The 17,835-nt window shown below is 40.5% G+C and overlaps 1 protein-coding gene across 2 annotated transcripts in view; it reads right to left on the minus strand.

The window, feature by feature from the left end:
• Positions 1-3,102, minus strand: part of LOC139688381 (tumor protein D52) — a 30,871-nt gene extending 27,769 nt beyond the window's left edge. For both annotated transcript variants that reach the window (XM_071585929.1, XM_071585928.1), the window contains exons 1-2: positions 2,960-3,102; positions 634-749 (exon numbers count right to left, since the gene is read on the minus strand). In XM_071585929.1, coding sequence (XP_071442030.1) covers positions 634-749; positions 2,960-2,972 — 129 coding nt within the window. In that variant the 5' untranslated portion in view covers positions 2,973-3,102. The remainder of the gene's footprint in view (positions 1-633; positions 750-2,959) is intronic.
• Positions 3,103-17,835: the final 14,733 nt, after the last annotated feature.

Below are 17,835 nucleotides of genomic sequence, written 5' to 3' on the forward strand. Positions count from 1 at the left end.
TTACACAATTACACCACTTCCCACCAAGTTTCACAATTCAATATAATTGAAATAACTTATGTACAAGGTGTACATACGGGATGGATGGGATTGGTACCCATGCATACACATTTGTTTGCATACCAATTCCTATGCTTCTCTCTCATGATTACTCTCAATCAGCAACAATAGATACAGATGACCCTTTTAGCATTCCTTGAATAATTCAGGCAAGACTCTAATTTCCTTAAAACTAGCATGTTCTTGCCTGTGGGAAATGCAAACACTATTACATGTATGTTGAGAGAGGAGATTACGTGATGACGATCGGGATAGTGCGGTGGCTAACGTACAGGCTTCCCACCGAAAGGGCCAGGGTTCAAATCCTGGAGACAAATATTTTTCAGCAGTATCCCGATCCCTACTTGAGGTGGTGCTTTGTGGAGAGCATTTTGAGAGAGTACGGTGTCCGTCAGATGGGGCATTGAACCGCAGACCCCTTGGTGCCTCTCGACAATAAGAGTAGGCTAATGCCAACACCGGGTTTCTCTCCACCTTTCCTTTCCCATCCATCCCTAAAGGGGCAAATGACCTTTGCTGTCAGTTACTTCCCATAAAAAACTACTTCTAGATTATGCAATGAACACAACATACCTTAGCCAACTCCTCACTCCATTCCTTTCTCTGCCTTGCTTGCTCTTCAGTTGTTATGTTGTGGAGGTCACTGATTCCAGAATCAGGTGATACATCATCTGGTGGGGTTGGCTCACCTGGAAATAGTATGGAGTAGCAGTAACAGCCAAACAAAACTATTGCCATTCTCAAGGGTATATTTGAATTTTTATCAGGATTTTCTCTTTATATGTATTAATTTTTCTGTCGCCAGACAGGCTATACTATATGCCAAATAGCACACTAAGCAATATAAAGTGGATGTAAAATTCATTATGCTCTACATATTTTCAATCATGGTTCATTAGGGGATGATATATAAAAATGTTAGTTCGCTGTTGCTCATGGTTTGAATTGTTATAAAAAAACTCATGATACATTTGACTTGAGAGTGCAAATGCGCAGAGAAAAGATTTCAAATTGAAAATTTTAAATTCTGGGACAAATTTAATTCTTCCTACTGTGAAAGGAAAAATATTAAACACACAAGACCACTTGACCAGCGTGGGATAAAGAATATAAAAATGATTCGCATTTCACTACATAATAATATTCTAAGAATAGTGGAAATGGACAAAATCACCATAAGCTTTCACCTCAAACAAGAAAGCATTTTCGTCAAAACGTGCGTGTGGAGCATGGCACTCTACGGATCGGAGACATGGAATATTGGAAAAGTGGACCAACAAAGAACAGAAGCATTCGAAACATAGTGCTGGAGGAGAATGCTGAAGATTAAATGGACAGACAAAGTGAAGAACGAGGAAGTACATGTATAGAAAAGCAGAAGAGGAATGGACTACTATTGGAGAACTCTACGGTAAAGTAGAACTAAATGGGACATACCTTGAGGCACAATGGATAAGTTTGAAACATAATAGAAGGAAAAATTGAAGGAAATATCCCAAAAGGAAGGCCAAGAGACAAGTAAATAGGGAAAATTAAGAAGGACGTTCGCTCAAGGGGCAACCGGGCATGAAGGTGGAAATTCCAGCCCACCCCCCCTCCTCAATCGCACACCCCCTTCGAAGTCGCATTTCCATAATAAAAATTTTCCATGGAAATAAAACCATTGAAACACAGCACACCTGGCTTTATAAGTCTCAGCATACGTCGTAATTTCATTCGACCACCACCAACGTCATTATTTCCTGGATTTGAAAGATCTTGAAATGAAACACGTAAGCACCCCCGAGATTCGAACTCTTCCTCTAAACTACATGCACTTAACGTCCTGCATGGAAGAGACGTGATAACCTGATCTTCGGATCCAGTGGGATGTGCCCTGTGCAGACGGAGGGAGTATTCGTCCGACCACGGATCGCAATCTGCCCCTGGCACGACGAGAACTTCTCCGTCGTCTTGCCATTCGGTAACACTATCCTCCATGTACTCCTCCCCATCGGCATCTATCATAATCAAATCCAAACGTTTTTTGTCCCTACCACTGTTGCTTGGTTCTTTCTGGGCCATTACTATATTTCAAAGAGCCAACACGGACAATTTTAAAACATTATAAAACTTGTCACTGGCAAAGCATCTTGGAATGAGAGCGGCTAACTTCAAAGCTACTCTCGAAGGGCTCCAAGAGCATTAAACAACTCTAAACAGTATGCCAACTACTTGAATTCCGAAGCTGCCACGTCTTCTGCCATAGCCACAAGACCCTGCGATGCTTTCACGAACACCACAAGCCTCTCGGGTGATTACGTCACAGCCACAGAAAAAAAACAAACAGTAACAGAAGTCGCGACAAGCTGCCTGAGAAGAGAGTTCAACGAATGCAATGGAAACCATTCTCTGAGAAAGAGCAAGACAAGCATTGGAAAATGTTCATTATAACTTTCATTTATGGCCTTATTCTATCCATAAATAACTTCACCGCCTACTATATGATGACACGGAAATGTGAATGAAAAGTAAGGTCCTCGTTGAAAACATATTACATACTCAGAACGAACATGGGCGATACAGAAAGGGAGATAGCTGCATTATTTTTTTATTAAACGATTCAACTAGAGTATAATCATGTGCACCAGACGCAAAACACTCTGCCATTTGTTCACTTCAATTGTAAGACGTTCAACCTACACAGTAAAGCTATTATACAAACAAACACGGTAAACCCACATAAGTACAACAAGTAAAAGATGTGGTTCAACTCGTAAAATTACATTTTTCGAAGCAACAACAGTGTATAAAATACAATTTTAAATACACTAATTTTTTAATGACTCATAGTTCAAGCACACATTACAATGGAGGACATGACATGCAAAGGAAATTGATTTTTCGTAGGATCACTTACTTGATACGTCCATTTTAGACGGGTAAGGCAATTTGAAGCGTAGTGAAAGCACACCGGAACAAATTAACGATACCGACCTACACGACCATAGGCAACAACATCTACGTGTACTTTGGGAGGAACAGCAACGGCATCTTTAGGTAAATTACATAACATATAACTTACGGCGTTGCCGCAACGAAATGCGGCGCCATCGTTCTAGCGGGTGAAATGAACTTTCTTACTTAAACTCTTTATATATATCTTTAATTTCATCAGCTCCCAAACGCCTTGTTAACTTAAATATATTTTATGAATAAAATAAAGCTTGTTCATACCAGTCAAGGTAGCAATTGCGATGGTTACTGAATATTTATAAAGCGGACTTCACAAAAATTATGCAAACGTGAATGTAACAGAAATTTGTGTGTTTATCCATTACTCAGAGATTTTCCCAAGAAGATTACCCTTACATCATAAATCGAGTATAATAAAAACTTGTATCCTTCCATACGCAGCCTATTTTATTTACTCACGAATATACATTTATTTTTCTAGAATTTTTCTATTTCATAAGTTAGCGTGCTTTGTTTTCTTTAACCACTGCAGTCGTACATCAACCAAAAAGTAAATTGGGAAAGAGCTAAGACATGCAATTGAAGGCTAAATGATATGAAACTTCAATTTCAAACTATGAGACCATCTCTATCTCTCTTTCTATTTGACCAATTATTGTCAAGTCCAGATCAAAGTCACTTTATAAAATAAAATATTAATGTTCAATGTATTTTATTAATTTTCATGCAGGACGGTTAAAGTAAGAGAGATGAAGGCACAATGAGAGAAATTCTTTTTTCATCAAGCACCTACAAGCATTATTTATTCATAATAAAACCCTGAGTAAATTACCTTCCTGCACATGGTAATCCTGTAGGATGAAAAAGATAATTGAGAGGTACATATTAAGGAAATCCTGTAAATAATGAGTGTTGTATCTCCAGTGGCTCCTCAGCTCTTTTGTGTATTAGAGTAAAAATAATTCTGTGAATAATATTGGTATTTATTGGAATTATTGCAAGACCCACCCATTGAGAAAACCCTGTCATAAAACAAGAATATATTTTCCTAATTTTTCATTTGTCAATTTAACAGCAACGGTGAAAAAACAAGTTTTGGTATCTCATTTTTAAAATATTAATACTGCCACAATGAATTTTTGCTGAAAAATAGGAACATAATGTCAAGATTATCTGCTTTGATATCAGTCCAGCTTCAGCTTTGATATCAGTCAGCTCCAGTTTCATGTTGGCTTTGAACAGTTGAATAATAACAAATATTACACTAAAATGCAGGAAAATATTTGAAAACTTTTCATGTGATTATTTGCCATAATGTACCAATGTTGGTACAATATTTATTGGACTGGAATAGAAAGGTTCCAAGTGTACATTTTGGGTATTTATTTATTGTGTATGATATGAGAGTTGTGTTCTTGGGGGATTAAAATGGATGTGTGGTGACATTGTAAAGAAATCTTAATGCACTTTGGCACTGTATTTACCATTCTAGCTGCCTCTTTAATTTCCTTGCTCTTTTTGAAGTGCATGCCTTCTACTAATTGTGCAGCTGGGACACATTTTATTCGGTTTGGAATAAACTAGATATAGATATGTTGGAAAATATAATTTTATTGTTGCAATTACTTTTACAGGTGTTGCTCGCGATAATTAATGCTTGACATAAAATCATTAGAGCTGCTTCACACTTATTCAGTACATACATGAAACTTCATGCATGCCTCTGCTTTTGACTAAAAAGTAGATTTTCATATTAGGTACTATTGACTATTTGAATATAAGGAAATGTAACTTAGCCAATGGAATGCTGGGGAATAGCTTTAATGTAAATTCTAGGAATACCAGGGAGGCATTTATACAAAATTATATTGCAAATATATTTAAATTTAAGCATTTTTAACAAGTTCATAGGAACCCTGCCCATGAACCAAAGCCTGAAATTGTTATATCTTCTCTTGGAATCGAACGCCAAGGACATCATTCCAAACAAATCGCCAGGCCCTGATCAAATCCCTTCTCGTGTATACAAAACACTAGCCTCAGAAATAGCTCATTTTCTGGAAAAAACATTTAATAGATCCCTAAATGATTGTGCAGTACCCAAAGCCTACAGAATAGCCAACATCACTTCAATATTAAAAAAAGGAGACAGAGAAGATCCAAGTAACTACCAACCCATTCGAAGCAAAATTGTAAAGCACTCAATTGTAAGTTCACTTATGAAATATCTTGATTCTAAGAATGAACTAACAAGAAATCAACACGATTTTTGAAAGAGTAGATTTTGCGAGACGCAACCGGCACTTTTCGTTCATGATGTTTGGTCTCTGGAGAAAATAACATACAAATCGATGCTATATTTCTAGATTTAAATAAAAACATTCGACAAGGTCCCTCATAAAGAGTTGCTTCAAAACTTGGGCAGGTGCAGGACTAATAAATGTGTAATAGACTAGATTAATAATTTTTTAACAGGCCACGAGCAACGGATCGTTATAGACGGGGTATCATCGGGCATAGTAAGCGTAACATTGGGCGTCCCACAAGGAAGTGTTATTGGTCCACTATTGTTCCTTTTCTACATTAATGACATCGGGTCTCAGGTTTATAGTGAACTTCATCTATTCGCTGACAATGCCATGATACATACGGAAATATTCAGTCATGCAGAAAGGGTATCATTAGCTAACGACCTAAATACAATTCAAAAGTGGTGTGAGACATGGAAGATAGAATTAAATTTGAATAAATGTGTTTCTATAAATTTTTGAAGGAAAAGTATTTCACCCGTTCAAACACTGTACAGGGAACCAACATTAAACATGTGGAATTGGTAAAATACTTGGGTGTAACAATGACTACGGATATGTGCTGGGGGAAACACATTCGTGAAATTTGCGGAATAGCTCAAAAAAAGTTGGGATTCATAAAAGTAATGCTTGGGAATTGTATTGGAAGGGTCAAGGAGGTTTGATAATTCACGGTAGACGTGTTTTGGTGTGCCCGGCGATTTCATATAATGAAAATATTTGATCAAAGACTTTGCGTCAAATTTTGTGTAAAAAATGGAAATAAGTGCTCCGTAACACTTGGATTGTTGACAGTGATTGATTGTTGATTGCATACAGTGAGTCTGCTCTGGGTAAATAAAATGTTTAGATGGGTTAAAAGCTCTTCCAAGATGGCTGAGAAGATGTATATGACGAACCTTCCTCTGGACGCGCTAGCTCGCCAACAACAGATTAAAACGCTGAAGCACCGAAGAAAATTGTTTTAAAAAATCGTCAAATCACTATTAGAGAAGTTGCTGAGGATGTTGGCATATCGGTTGGTTCGTGCCATGCAATTTTTTCGGATATTTTGGGCATGAGGCGTGTGTCAGCGAAGCTCGTTCGGAAACTGCTTAATTTTGACCAGAAGAACCGTCGCATGAGCATCGCTCAGGAGCTGTTGAATTACGTTAATGATGATCCTGATTTGCTCAAAAGGATCATAAATGTTGACGAATCATGGGTATTTGGTTATGACGTCGAAACCAAAGCCCAATCGTCCCAACGGAAGAATTCTCGAAACCGAAAAAAGTACGCCAAGTTCGATCAAATGTCAAGGTTTCGCTCAGTTTTCTTCGGTTACCGTGGCGTAGAGCATCAGGAGTTCTCACCACAATGTCGTTCCGTTAATAAGGAGTATTACCTTGGAGTTATGTGCCGTTTGCGAGGAGCAATTCGAAAAAAAACGTCCGGAATCATGGAAAAACAGGCTTTTGCATCAAGATAATGCACCTGCACACTCATCGTTACTTGTGAGAGATTTTTTGGCCACAATCAACACCACAATCATGCCTCGGCCATAATATTCATCGGTATGCCCCTTGCGACTTTTTCCTGTTCCCAAAACTGAAGAAACCTATGAAAGGGTGGAGATTCGCAACGATTGAGGAGATAAAGGCTGCATTGCTGGAAGAGGTCAAGGCTATACCAAAAGGTGCTTATCAGAATTGCTTCGAGGATTAGAAAAAGCGTTGACACAAGTGTATTATGTCTGGGGAGGATTACTTCGAAGGGAAGAACTTGAATATTGAAAATGAATAAGTATTTTTTCATAAAAATATAAAGTCACCATACTCTGTTAATACACCTCGTAGATGTATTATCACTAAATAGATACAGAAATTTATACTTGTATACTCGTATTAACAACTTTTTTCATGGTGAGGATATTTGCCACTTCAATTAAACCACTCCTGAAATGATATGTTGGTGAATTTTTCCCAATATAAAAACATTAATGGCTAGTTATACATTGAAAATTTCTAATGGTGAAACAAAAGCATATTTTTTTCATTTATCGCCTTAAACAAATAATATGTAAGTTACCTTATGATCTAGGTCAAATTTTAATGCAAAAGTTAAGAAGCTATGGTGAATGGTGACAGTTATTTTAGGAAAATAATCGATTTTCATTTAGTTCATGGCTAAAATTATTTGGTAAGGAGCATAGATTTATATACCATGGAAACTTGGTCTGATCAAAAAACTTATTTTTTTTCAAATTGACTTCATGCTCAAGAAGCAAATATTTATAAATAATATGAATTTTATATCGAATTATTACTAATTTTTTACATTTCATTTCATTCTGTTATGGTTTGAGATGAAACAGCATCCTTCAATTTCATGGTTTCTCTTCTTCAGCAGGATCCTTCACCTCCACAATTATCGCGTTCTGAACACTTTCCTACGCTCTCTTCCCTTATCCCACACATTTTTAATGATGGACTTCTTTCGTGTATGGGATATGTGTTTTTGTGTTTCCCTGGAAGATGAGAATCTTGTGCTCGTCATCCTTTCTGGTTCTGCTCCTCTGATGTGGTCATAGAATGCCTCTTTGATTTTCATACAACTCTGTGTTTGGACTCGAGTGGGACGTAAACTCGTTGGCCTTTTTCCTTTTTTGGGTCCCAGGAACTTCCTTCCTTTTTATTTCTATTTCCAATCGTCCCTTCATGGCTATTTTCCTTATTTTACGCAGGCAATATAGATTATGGATGTTCAGTTTTATCTCATTCTATTAAACACGCGGGTAGGCTGTAAAGCAATGCACACATGCTTGTAGAGCACGAACAAAATCAAATAGCGAGATCGGGCTGAAAGTACATCAAAGTACAATTCTTAAATTCAAAATCATACATTTATTTTTCAACATGGTGACCGTAAAGGCTAACACATCTCTCCCAACGTGTAACAAGTTTTTTCATTCCGTCACTGAAAAACTCTTCCGACACTTTTCTCGAATCCAGGATTTGATAGCTGCCTTCACCTCATCGTCCGAGGTGTAATGATTACCCTTGAGGTGTCTCTTGAGTTGAAAAAAATAAAAATCGCAAGGCAGAAGACCGGGGGAATAAGGAGGGTGTGGAATCGGTTCAGATTTCAGGTTTCGCAGAGCCTCTCCAGTTGCGCGCGAGGAGTAATTAATTCTCGTGGACGGACCCCCGTTACTCCGGTCGGGGCTCCACTGTGTTGCCTTTCCAGCCGCCTAGGCTTCTAAGGCAGGGCGTCGTCTTCTGCGTTGTCACGGCGTTCTGGCGATCCCTGCTACTGAAGCCTGGGCCTCTTCTTCGCTGGGAGGGCATCTTGGCGATCCATGCTCGCAATGGGGCGCTTATAGCGGTCCCACGTTGAAACCTGGATCTCTCCGAGGCGTCGGATGGTGGCGACGTCTGAATCCGCAGCCCTCTCGAAGAATCTTCGAGACAGCTCCGGAAGAAGGACGTTCAGAGGTTCCATGTTCCCGTCCTGGTGCATCTCTTCCACGCGGGCGTAGCGCCCGCATCCCAAGATGCACCGTAGCGCAGAGTTCTGCACCACTTGGATGAGAGCGAGGGTAGACTTCGGCACTCCTGACCATACCGGCGCTGCGTACGTGATGACAGGCAACACGCACGCTCGGTACAGTCGACGCTTCGTTTCCGAGCTCAGGACCCCCGGACGAATAATCGGCCGAAGCCGGTTAAGCGCCGCGAAGGCCTTCCCTCGGACACGTCGCGCTTGGGCGTTCCAAAGGAGTTTCCGGTCCATCAGCACTCCGAGGTAGAGAACCTCGGATTCCCACGGAAGGGTGACTCCATTCACCGACAGCTCCTCTTCTGTCGGCGCTCCTCTGCCGGTATGGAAGACGATTGCCTTCGTTTTCCCGGCATTGACTGCAAACCGCCAGCGACGATACCACGAAAGTAGCTCGTCGACGACGATCTGCAGCCTCTCCACGGCGAAAGATATTCGCCGGGAGCTGCACAGGAGCGCCGCGTCGTCCGCGTATAGTGACAGGACCTCGTGCCTCCCATGACTCCTGGGAATGTCATGGGAGAAGATGTTGAATAATACTGGCCCGAGAACCGAACCCTGGGGGACACCAGCGGAGATCCGGTGCACCCCAGAGAACGAGTCAGACCAGGAAACGACGAAGGTCCTGTCTCTTAGGAAGGAGCGGATCACCTCGATGATCCACGTCGGGAAGTGGAGTCTCCGCATCTTCAACAGCAGTGCCTGGTGCCAGACGCGGTCAAACGCCTTGCTGACGTCGAAAAATGCGCCTGCCACCGACATCTTCCTGTTGAAGGCGTCCGTGATGAAGTCCGTGGTTCTCACCAGCTGATGGACCGTGGAATGCCGCTCGCGGAAGCCGAACTGCTCATCCGGGAGGAAGAGGAGTGTGAGGACGAGCGTTGTCATGTCGCAAGACAATTGGCGCCAGGCTGTCTTTAACACGACAAACTCGACTAATATGGCTTGCGATTCACTTTTGAGTGATTCGCCGGTCATTTTGAATCAAATCTTCGACGAGTTTGCGATGTTTATCGTCTGTGGCAGTGATCGGAAGTCCGTTGCGTGTTTCATCAACAATTATAGCTTTTCCAGGCTCGCAACCACGACATTTTAATACCAATCGATTTACAGTATACCTATCAACAGCATCGTCACCATAAACAGCCTTCAAACGACGATGAATCTCAGGAGGAGTCACTTTTTCAGCAGATAAAAATTCGATATCAACACGCTGTTTAACTTTAGGTTGACAAAGCACTAGAACACGTCTCCATACCTCCACTTCTCAAAATACACTGAATGAATGTAACGACCCCAAACCTGCGCATGCGTGTTGAGGGGAGATGTTACTTCCACATGTCACCAGGAGTGCTTCTATAAGTCATTTTGTTCGTGGTCTACAAGCATGTGTGCGTTAGTTTTCAGCCTATCCTCGTATTTTCCAAACGCACATTCATCTGAACCAGTGGCGAAGTGGAGAGGGGAATTAACCGGGCCCCTCGGACCTCGCCTCCAAGCCTCAGCGAAAGAAGTCAAGGCTGAGGGATTGTGTTTGGAAAACAATACGATTAGCGCTCAGCCGAGAGGAGAAAATACTATCACTAAAAACTTCTGATGTGGGTAAAATGGACACTTTTTTAAACTAAGTTTGGCACTAATAAGTACTTATATGTGTGTGCATTGATGTGGGTTCTCCATTGGATAAATACCTTACCCCTACTTTTCAGGGATTTTTAGTGGATGTTTTTATTCCCCTTCCCTCATCCCTTAAACGCCTTTCCTCTCCTTCATCCCTTATCCTCTCCCCCTTTATTTCACCACCTGTCTCCCCTGGTGTCACCACCTGCCACACACTTTTTTGGATGGATCATGGTCATTGATGTAGATGTAAGCATTTTGGTTTGGCTGAATTAGGTCTGATAAGTTTGGTATTTGTATTTGTAGGCCTTCTGGCTGAGTCTGAATGCTATCTCTGTCTTTCTCGTCCACTCTTTAATATCTGCCCTCTAGATTATGTTTGGGGTCAGAATCTCTCCTAAATATTTGAAATTATGCACTCTTTGAGATTTCACCTTTTGTCTTTGGTTTCCAGACTGGACCTTTTGAACCTAAGGTCATGTGCCATGTTTTCAAAAGATATAAGTGGTCTTGCTTCTTTCGGGACTTCCGTCTGCTTTGTTGCAATCTCTAGAGTTTCTGCAAAAAACAGCACATAATTTTTTGTGAAGTCAAAACGTTCAATTTTTAGCCCAGTCTTCTTTTGACCTGATTTGACCCCTATCCATGAGTAATGTGCTGACTTATTCCTTCGCTGTACTTTTAAATCACCTTTTCCAAAATATATTTGAACAAGATTGGGGAAAGGCTCAACCCTGTTTTGATGTTAAAAGATTCTGATAATTCTCTTAATAGCGTAACTTAGGATCGGGTGTTTGTTAATGGTGGTCGGAGCAGACTTGTTTTCTCATATCATTAGTGTCATCATCTTATTATCGATCTTATCATCAATTCCAAATTATTTTGACACTACTATCAATGTTTCCCAGGAATTGAGATGAAATCCGTTTTAAGTCCGAGGCATAATACTTCCACCTTCCTTTACTTGAGGTGTCATAGTCCTCAAATTAGGTCATGAGAATGGCGTCGTCAAAATCGCTGTAATTGTGGGATTGGTGTTGGGTCCCATTGCAACTGTCGAAACCACGGTTGATTTTCCTACAATATTTGGTTGCGTTGTCCTCTGCTTCCTGGTGATGCCGTCGTTTTGTTCCAGCATATCCTCGATATCATCTAATTGTGGTACAAGGGTATTCTGAAATGGTTTGCTGTTATCTACCAGGCAAACTCCCTCTGAAGAGTGATAAAGCTTCAATGTTGGTAGATGTGTCTGCTAACCTCATTTCCTTCACCAAGTTTGACATCATTATGCAGTAGTCCCAAATTTTTGATGATATCCTATCCTGTTCGTTGCTGTATATTATCACACTTAAATTCTTTTCCAGATGATTCCCTCTCGCGTTGGATGGTCAATCTGGGTTGTATCGTGGAATGTTGTCTACTTGAGGGGCGTCCAAGCGGATTCCAATCATTATTATTATTCCACCAGGGATTCCCCACAACCGATAGGGATTGCTCAATGCCGAAAGAAAATCTCCCTTGTCCTCATTGATGTTTGGTTCATTTCTCATGGCACCGGGCCTCATCTTGAATTTTTGGAACGTTTTGCCGAGTCAAACCCATTAGAGTCTAAATATCCTGGCGAAATACTCTTTTGAAAATTTCCCGCTTCTTTGCAATAATTGTTGAGATTATTTTATCGTAAAAATGTTCATGTTGTCTGGCGAGATCTTGTGCTCAATAATTGTGATAGTTGACGAGGGTGCAACCAGGCATGGTTTAATTTCTACCATTTTCGATTTCGCATCGCTGATAACGAGGAAATGATATCCTTGATATCAGGACCCCGCATAGTCGATGTGCATTCTTTGCTGGTTCCTCCAATGGAAATGTTTCGGAGGGAATCGTTCCGACGATGCCGTTCACGAACGAACGAAGCGTTCGATGCCTCTGCCTATCGATTTCCGATGGACTTAGCGGCGAACAGATTATTTCACCTTCGTTATTCCGATATGTGTTCGATGAAATTCTTGCAAAACCCCCATATGTGCTGGTAGAACCACGTCTCGCTGGACAACGGATGAAAGCGTCGTTAAGAATGGTAAATAAAAGTCTGTCTCATGAACACTGTTTCCACCTAATCCTTATAGAATTCCAGATAAATTTAAATTAAATAAATAAATCGGTAATTTCATGAAAATTTTACGCAATGGAAGCGGTTTTTTTCATTATTTGTGTTTAAATAATAACTTTAATGGTAATCTTTCATTGTGCCATATTTTTGCGACGATGTTCATTTTTTTCTCCGTGAAACTCCGATTAAATATGCCGAAAACATTACTGGACGCTCACATTCAATATTATTTGATTGGCACAACATGTGCAGAAAAGTGAGTACCGATATAATTGAAAGAAAATGTTGTACGTGGCAAACTTGATGTTCTAGGAAACGTGAGTTCAGTCGAGGAAGACTTCTCTTCTTCTTGCCGCAGAACATTTATTTTTTTGTTTCAAGAAGGATTGTGAATGTGGATACTTCCATGTTGACCGTCGTGAAACAGATACACATATGAAGGAGTTGATCGATCTTCGCCAAATTTTGCACGCGATATTTTGATGGAAAATCCCAAATTTGGCACGCAACTGCGAAAGCAGTTTCGAATAAAAAACAAAGCGATTTTTTCGACCTGCCGTACGGTAAATGCCCTCTCAGTGCTCTACCCTCGCTCAGGAATTTTCCGGCAGTCTCTTCCGGTACTCCATTACTTCGATTCGGGTTTAAATATCTCCATTTCAATTCCTCGTCCGTCTTCCATTTTGATTCAATTGGACGGAACACTTCAGAATCTGAATCCGCATTCGCTTCCAGGAAATAGGGCGAATTGATTACGCTGTTCCTCAACCTGTGTCTAACAATAATTTAACCTAACTGATAGCACCTTGAAACCCCGGTATTTTACACGTACCTATCCCTGTTGTGATTTGTATACTAGGTGTTAGCAAAACGATGACTAAAGCATTTTGCCTGAAGTATTCATTAGGGTCTGGTGGACCAGTTTTAGCGCCCTAAAGCTTCACCCAAGCTGAGTGATTTTCTAGGAACCAGATCTTCCTGGAAAACTACGTTCGGCAAGGGGAAAGGAACTGCTCCCTCCTGTCCTGATGTTTGAGTTTCGCATGTCTGAATAGAATCAGAGGAGCTCTACCCTAACCTATCAAACCAACATACGAGTTGATTTCTGTGGCTTGTTGGAAAATGAAGAAACTGTTTCTAGTTCTATATTGTGAGCAATAGTTTTATCTTCGCAGTCATCCCTAAACAGTTTCCCCAATCTCGCTCCCATTCCTTCCTTTGTTCACCGCCGAGTTCCACATTGTATGTCCCTAATACGTGTGTGTACCATAAAGGCGGGATCTCTTTTTTGCTTTTACGCCGTTGTCCTCGGTGAACATCACCAGAGGAGACATTGTTTTAATGAAATAGAGTCAAAAAATGTAACCACTCTGGATAAATGGTGACTTAAAAGGGAGAAGATATCGTGTCAGTTTCCACATGAATGAGGAAAACAAAATACTTGGTCGTCAGTTGAATTGCAGCTCGTGTCCTCGATGCTTGGGAGGACGCAAGACAAGCCCTTGGGCTATGCGATTAGCGCAAATGACCACACTCTTCCTAGTTTTCAAACGAAGGCTCAACGTCCCGAACACCCTGCTCGCCGTGCGAGCCGAGAGCTACTTAAAAAACCTTCCGCGAGTAATCTCTCCGCCCAGGGAATTCCTCACGGCTGAGTGCTAACCGTATTGTTTTCCAAACACAATCCCTCAGGCTTGACTCCCTTCGCTGAGGCTTGGAGGCGAGGTCCGAGGGGCCCGGTTAATTCCCCTCTCCACTTCGCCACTGGTTCAGATGAATGTGCGTTTGAAAATACGAGGATAGGCTGAAAAATAATGCACACATGCTTGTAGACCACAAACAAAATGACCTATAGAAGCACCCCTGGTGACATGTGGAAGTAACATCTCCCCTCAACACGCATGCGCAGGTTTGGGGTCGTTACATTCATTCAGTGTATTTTGAGAAGTGGAGGTATGGAGACGTGTTCTAGTGCTTTGTCAACCTAAAGTTAAACAGCGTGATGTTATCGAATTTTTAACTGCTAAAAAATTGACTCCTACTGAGATTCATAATTGTTTAAAGGCTGTTTATGGTGACGATGCTGTTGATAGGTCTACGGTAAATCGATGGGTAATAAAATTTCGTGGTTGCGAGCCTGAAAAAGCCATGATTTTTGATGAAACAATTTGTGTGAGTTGAGAGCAACAAGTTGATGAGTTAATGTGACCGATTTCCTGGAAAGACCGGCAACGGTAAATTCTTCTCAGTATATACACTCTAAAATACCCGCGACGTCGAGTTTGTCATTTTAAAGAAAGCCTGGCGCCAATAATCTTGCAACATGACAACGCTCGTCCACACTTCTCGCGCGCAACTTGGGAGACTACGGAACCTGAACTTTGAACCGATTCCACACCATCCTTATTCCCCCGATTTTTTTCCTCAACAAAAGAGACGCCTCAGGGGTAATCATTACACCTCGGAAGATGAGGTGAAGTCAGCTGTCAAGCCCTGGATTCGAGAAAAGGTGGAAGAGTGTTTTTAGTGACGGAATGAAAAAAATTGTTACACGTAGAGAGAAATGTGTTAGCCCTAACAATGACTATGTTGAAAAATAAATATTTGAAACTCAAGAGTTGTAATTTAACTTACCTTTTGCCCGATCTTGCTATTTGATTTTGTTCGCGCTGTACAAGCATGCGTGCATTACTTTTCAGCCTACCCTTGTATCTCTCTTTAAATTTAAATTATTAGCGCATTTTCAGACGATTGCGTTCCGTGTACATTAAAGGTCATCCTTATTTCCCCTCGTTAACCGAAGAGACTTCCGCCGTTCCTCTTCGTTTTTCCAGCCGCCTCTCCTGCTGACGCTCGGCCAACCCGATGATAAAATCTTTCAACTGCCTCGGCAGTTCTACTCCGTCCAAAGAGCCATTCCTTGCCCATTGCATGGATATACTTCATCGAGGCAACGTCGGGACAATATCTGTAGCGAGGGATTACTTTCAGGCAGAGAGACATCAACCGTTGTCAATGGAAGGCCTCTTCTTGAGAGAGGTATGACTTGGAGGTACAGAGGATATCTTTCAAGTTCCCAGGTACTCGTAAATTTCTTTCAATTTCCTCTATTGACTTTGTTGTTCTATTTATTTCGTTAATTCTTATTTCCATTTGTCAATTTCTCTCCCTACCCCGAATGCAATTAAGTGCTCCATTCATAATCTCAATACGTTTTCTTCGATATTAAATGCCGGAATACATTTTTAAGGATATATTTTGGGTATGCATTAGGCCGTCTCTAAATTAAAGAATCGCAGCCCATTGAACCTCAAGTTTATTTACCTTGCAAGAATCAAGGCGAAAGCTAAAATTTACAGCATTTGAATTAAAATAAGATGATGTGGCATAAGGTGTTCTTCATTCAAACTTTCAGACGCAACAATTTGGCTTTTTTCAGTTCACCTGATGGCGATTGCAGTGAATCTTGCCGAGTGCAATGGATATCCATTTCCTGCCTGGCATTATTTCCTCATCTGAAAACATTGGTGCTTTCTTGGATGGGGTTAATACTCCAGCTTTCAGTAAACTAAACTCCATGACTCCACCAATGGTTGTAACAGTGATCTGGTTAATTTGTTGACCAGTTGAAGTTGATACCAACTAAATATTGCAAAAATGCTCACGCTGATAAAAACTATGTAAACAAACCCCTTATTAATACCCTTCCGGATATCCATTAGATAGCTGTAAAATGTCTTTAATAAATGCAGCGTACTAAGTATGGACTACAGCAGGTACTGAGATAATGACAATAGCAGACAAAAAATTAATGAGCCTACCCCTGTATTTATAACAAATTACAATAAAAAATTTACAACCAAAGCAGAATATTCCTTCCTGAGTCACAGAATATAGCTATTACTCCTACTTCTAATTACTAGTAACCCCTCTGACGTGTGAAATAAGCAAACTTGTTTACAATAATAGTGAGTGTAACCAAATGCATGTTAATTTTCTAAATACCTTCATTAAATCGCTGACGTTACTGCTATGATAATAATAACAAAGGAAATAATAAAATTTTAGAAATGAATATATTTATTTTTTACATTCCAATCTTGCCACCTTTATGCCTGGTGACCTACGTGAGGGGGGAAGGTGAAGATGCTGAAATGGATAGATTAAATGGGTGTTACAATTGGCTACCTGCAAGGGGAATGCTCAATAGCTTACTTCTGGATCCCTTTGCTTGATGCCTGTCGTTGAATTTAGAGTACCCATGATCACTTTCACCTGGCAGTTGAAGAAAACAATGCATGTTACCAAATGAAAGAGGCATGCTTTGGAGTGGAAAGAAGAATGTGATTTGATGCTCTCGTGTGATCAGCTGATTGGCAAGATGAGTTTCCTGATTCTGCATATATCCACTCAAGAAAGGTACCTCAAGTTCTATGCTTTCATTCCATTAAACCTGTTAAGAGCTTAGGAATATTCATTTAGACGTTAATTACAATTTTTGATCAGGGTGCTCTTCTTCAGAGCGTTATGCATGACACTTGCTGCAGGTAATGGGATCAAATTCTGCCCGTGAATTATCCGATGGATTTTATTTCTTCTCTAGTTGTATTGATTGCAAAAATTATTTCCCAAACCAATGGATGATTTTCTGTTTGTGCTTGTCTATCTAATGATCCTTGTACATCATTCCAGTCTGGTTTTATTAAGTGTAGTTCAAAATTGCCTCGTAATTGAAGTACAATCCATTGGTCTTGGAAGTGATATCACACTGGTTTTTTTCTACAAATCCTATTAATATTGAAATAAGTAACTTTGTGATTCCACACACACAAGTTATGCAGGAGATACCTTATTTATCTTCTATTCAAGGTTACTGACAGGTGTGATTAATTTCCTCTCATTCAACGCCAGGAATTTTGAGAAGATATTTGGCATCAAACAGCAACTGAGTCAACTCAAATTGGAAGGAAAGCATGCCATGAAATACTACGACATCACTGTCCATTTAGTTCCATCCAAGTTGATGACATCTGGATTTCTGCATGGCCCTGACTTGCAAGAACTATGCTTTCCATGGGATGGAGTCTAAATATTTAGAAGAATTAACCAATAATTTGAAATCCTTTCCCCTTAATGTCCAACTTGAAAATTACACAAATGAGCTGAAATGCATAAAAGAGTCACTGTACGCCATGACAAGTGCAGATGGGCAGCTGCCTCCTAAGCCCAATCCCATGTTTA

The sequence above is a fragment of the Hetaerina americana genome, unplaced genomic scaffold, assembly GCF_022747635.1.
Source record: "Hetaerina americana unplaced genomic scaffold, ioHetAmer1.1.p SCAF_2, whole genome shotgun sequence".
In the NCBI taxonomy this organism is placed as follows: domain Eukaryota; kingdom Metazoa; phylum Arthropoda; class Insecta; order Odonata; family Calopterygidae; genus Hetaerina; species Hetaerina americana.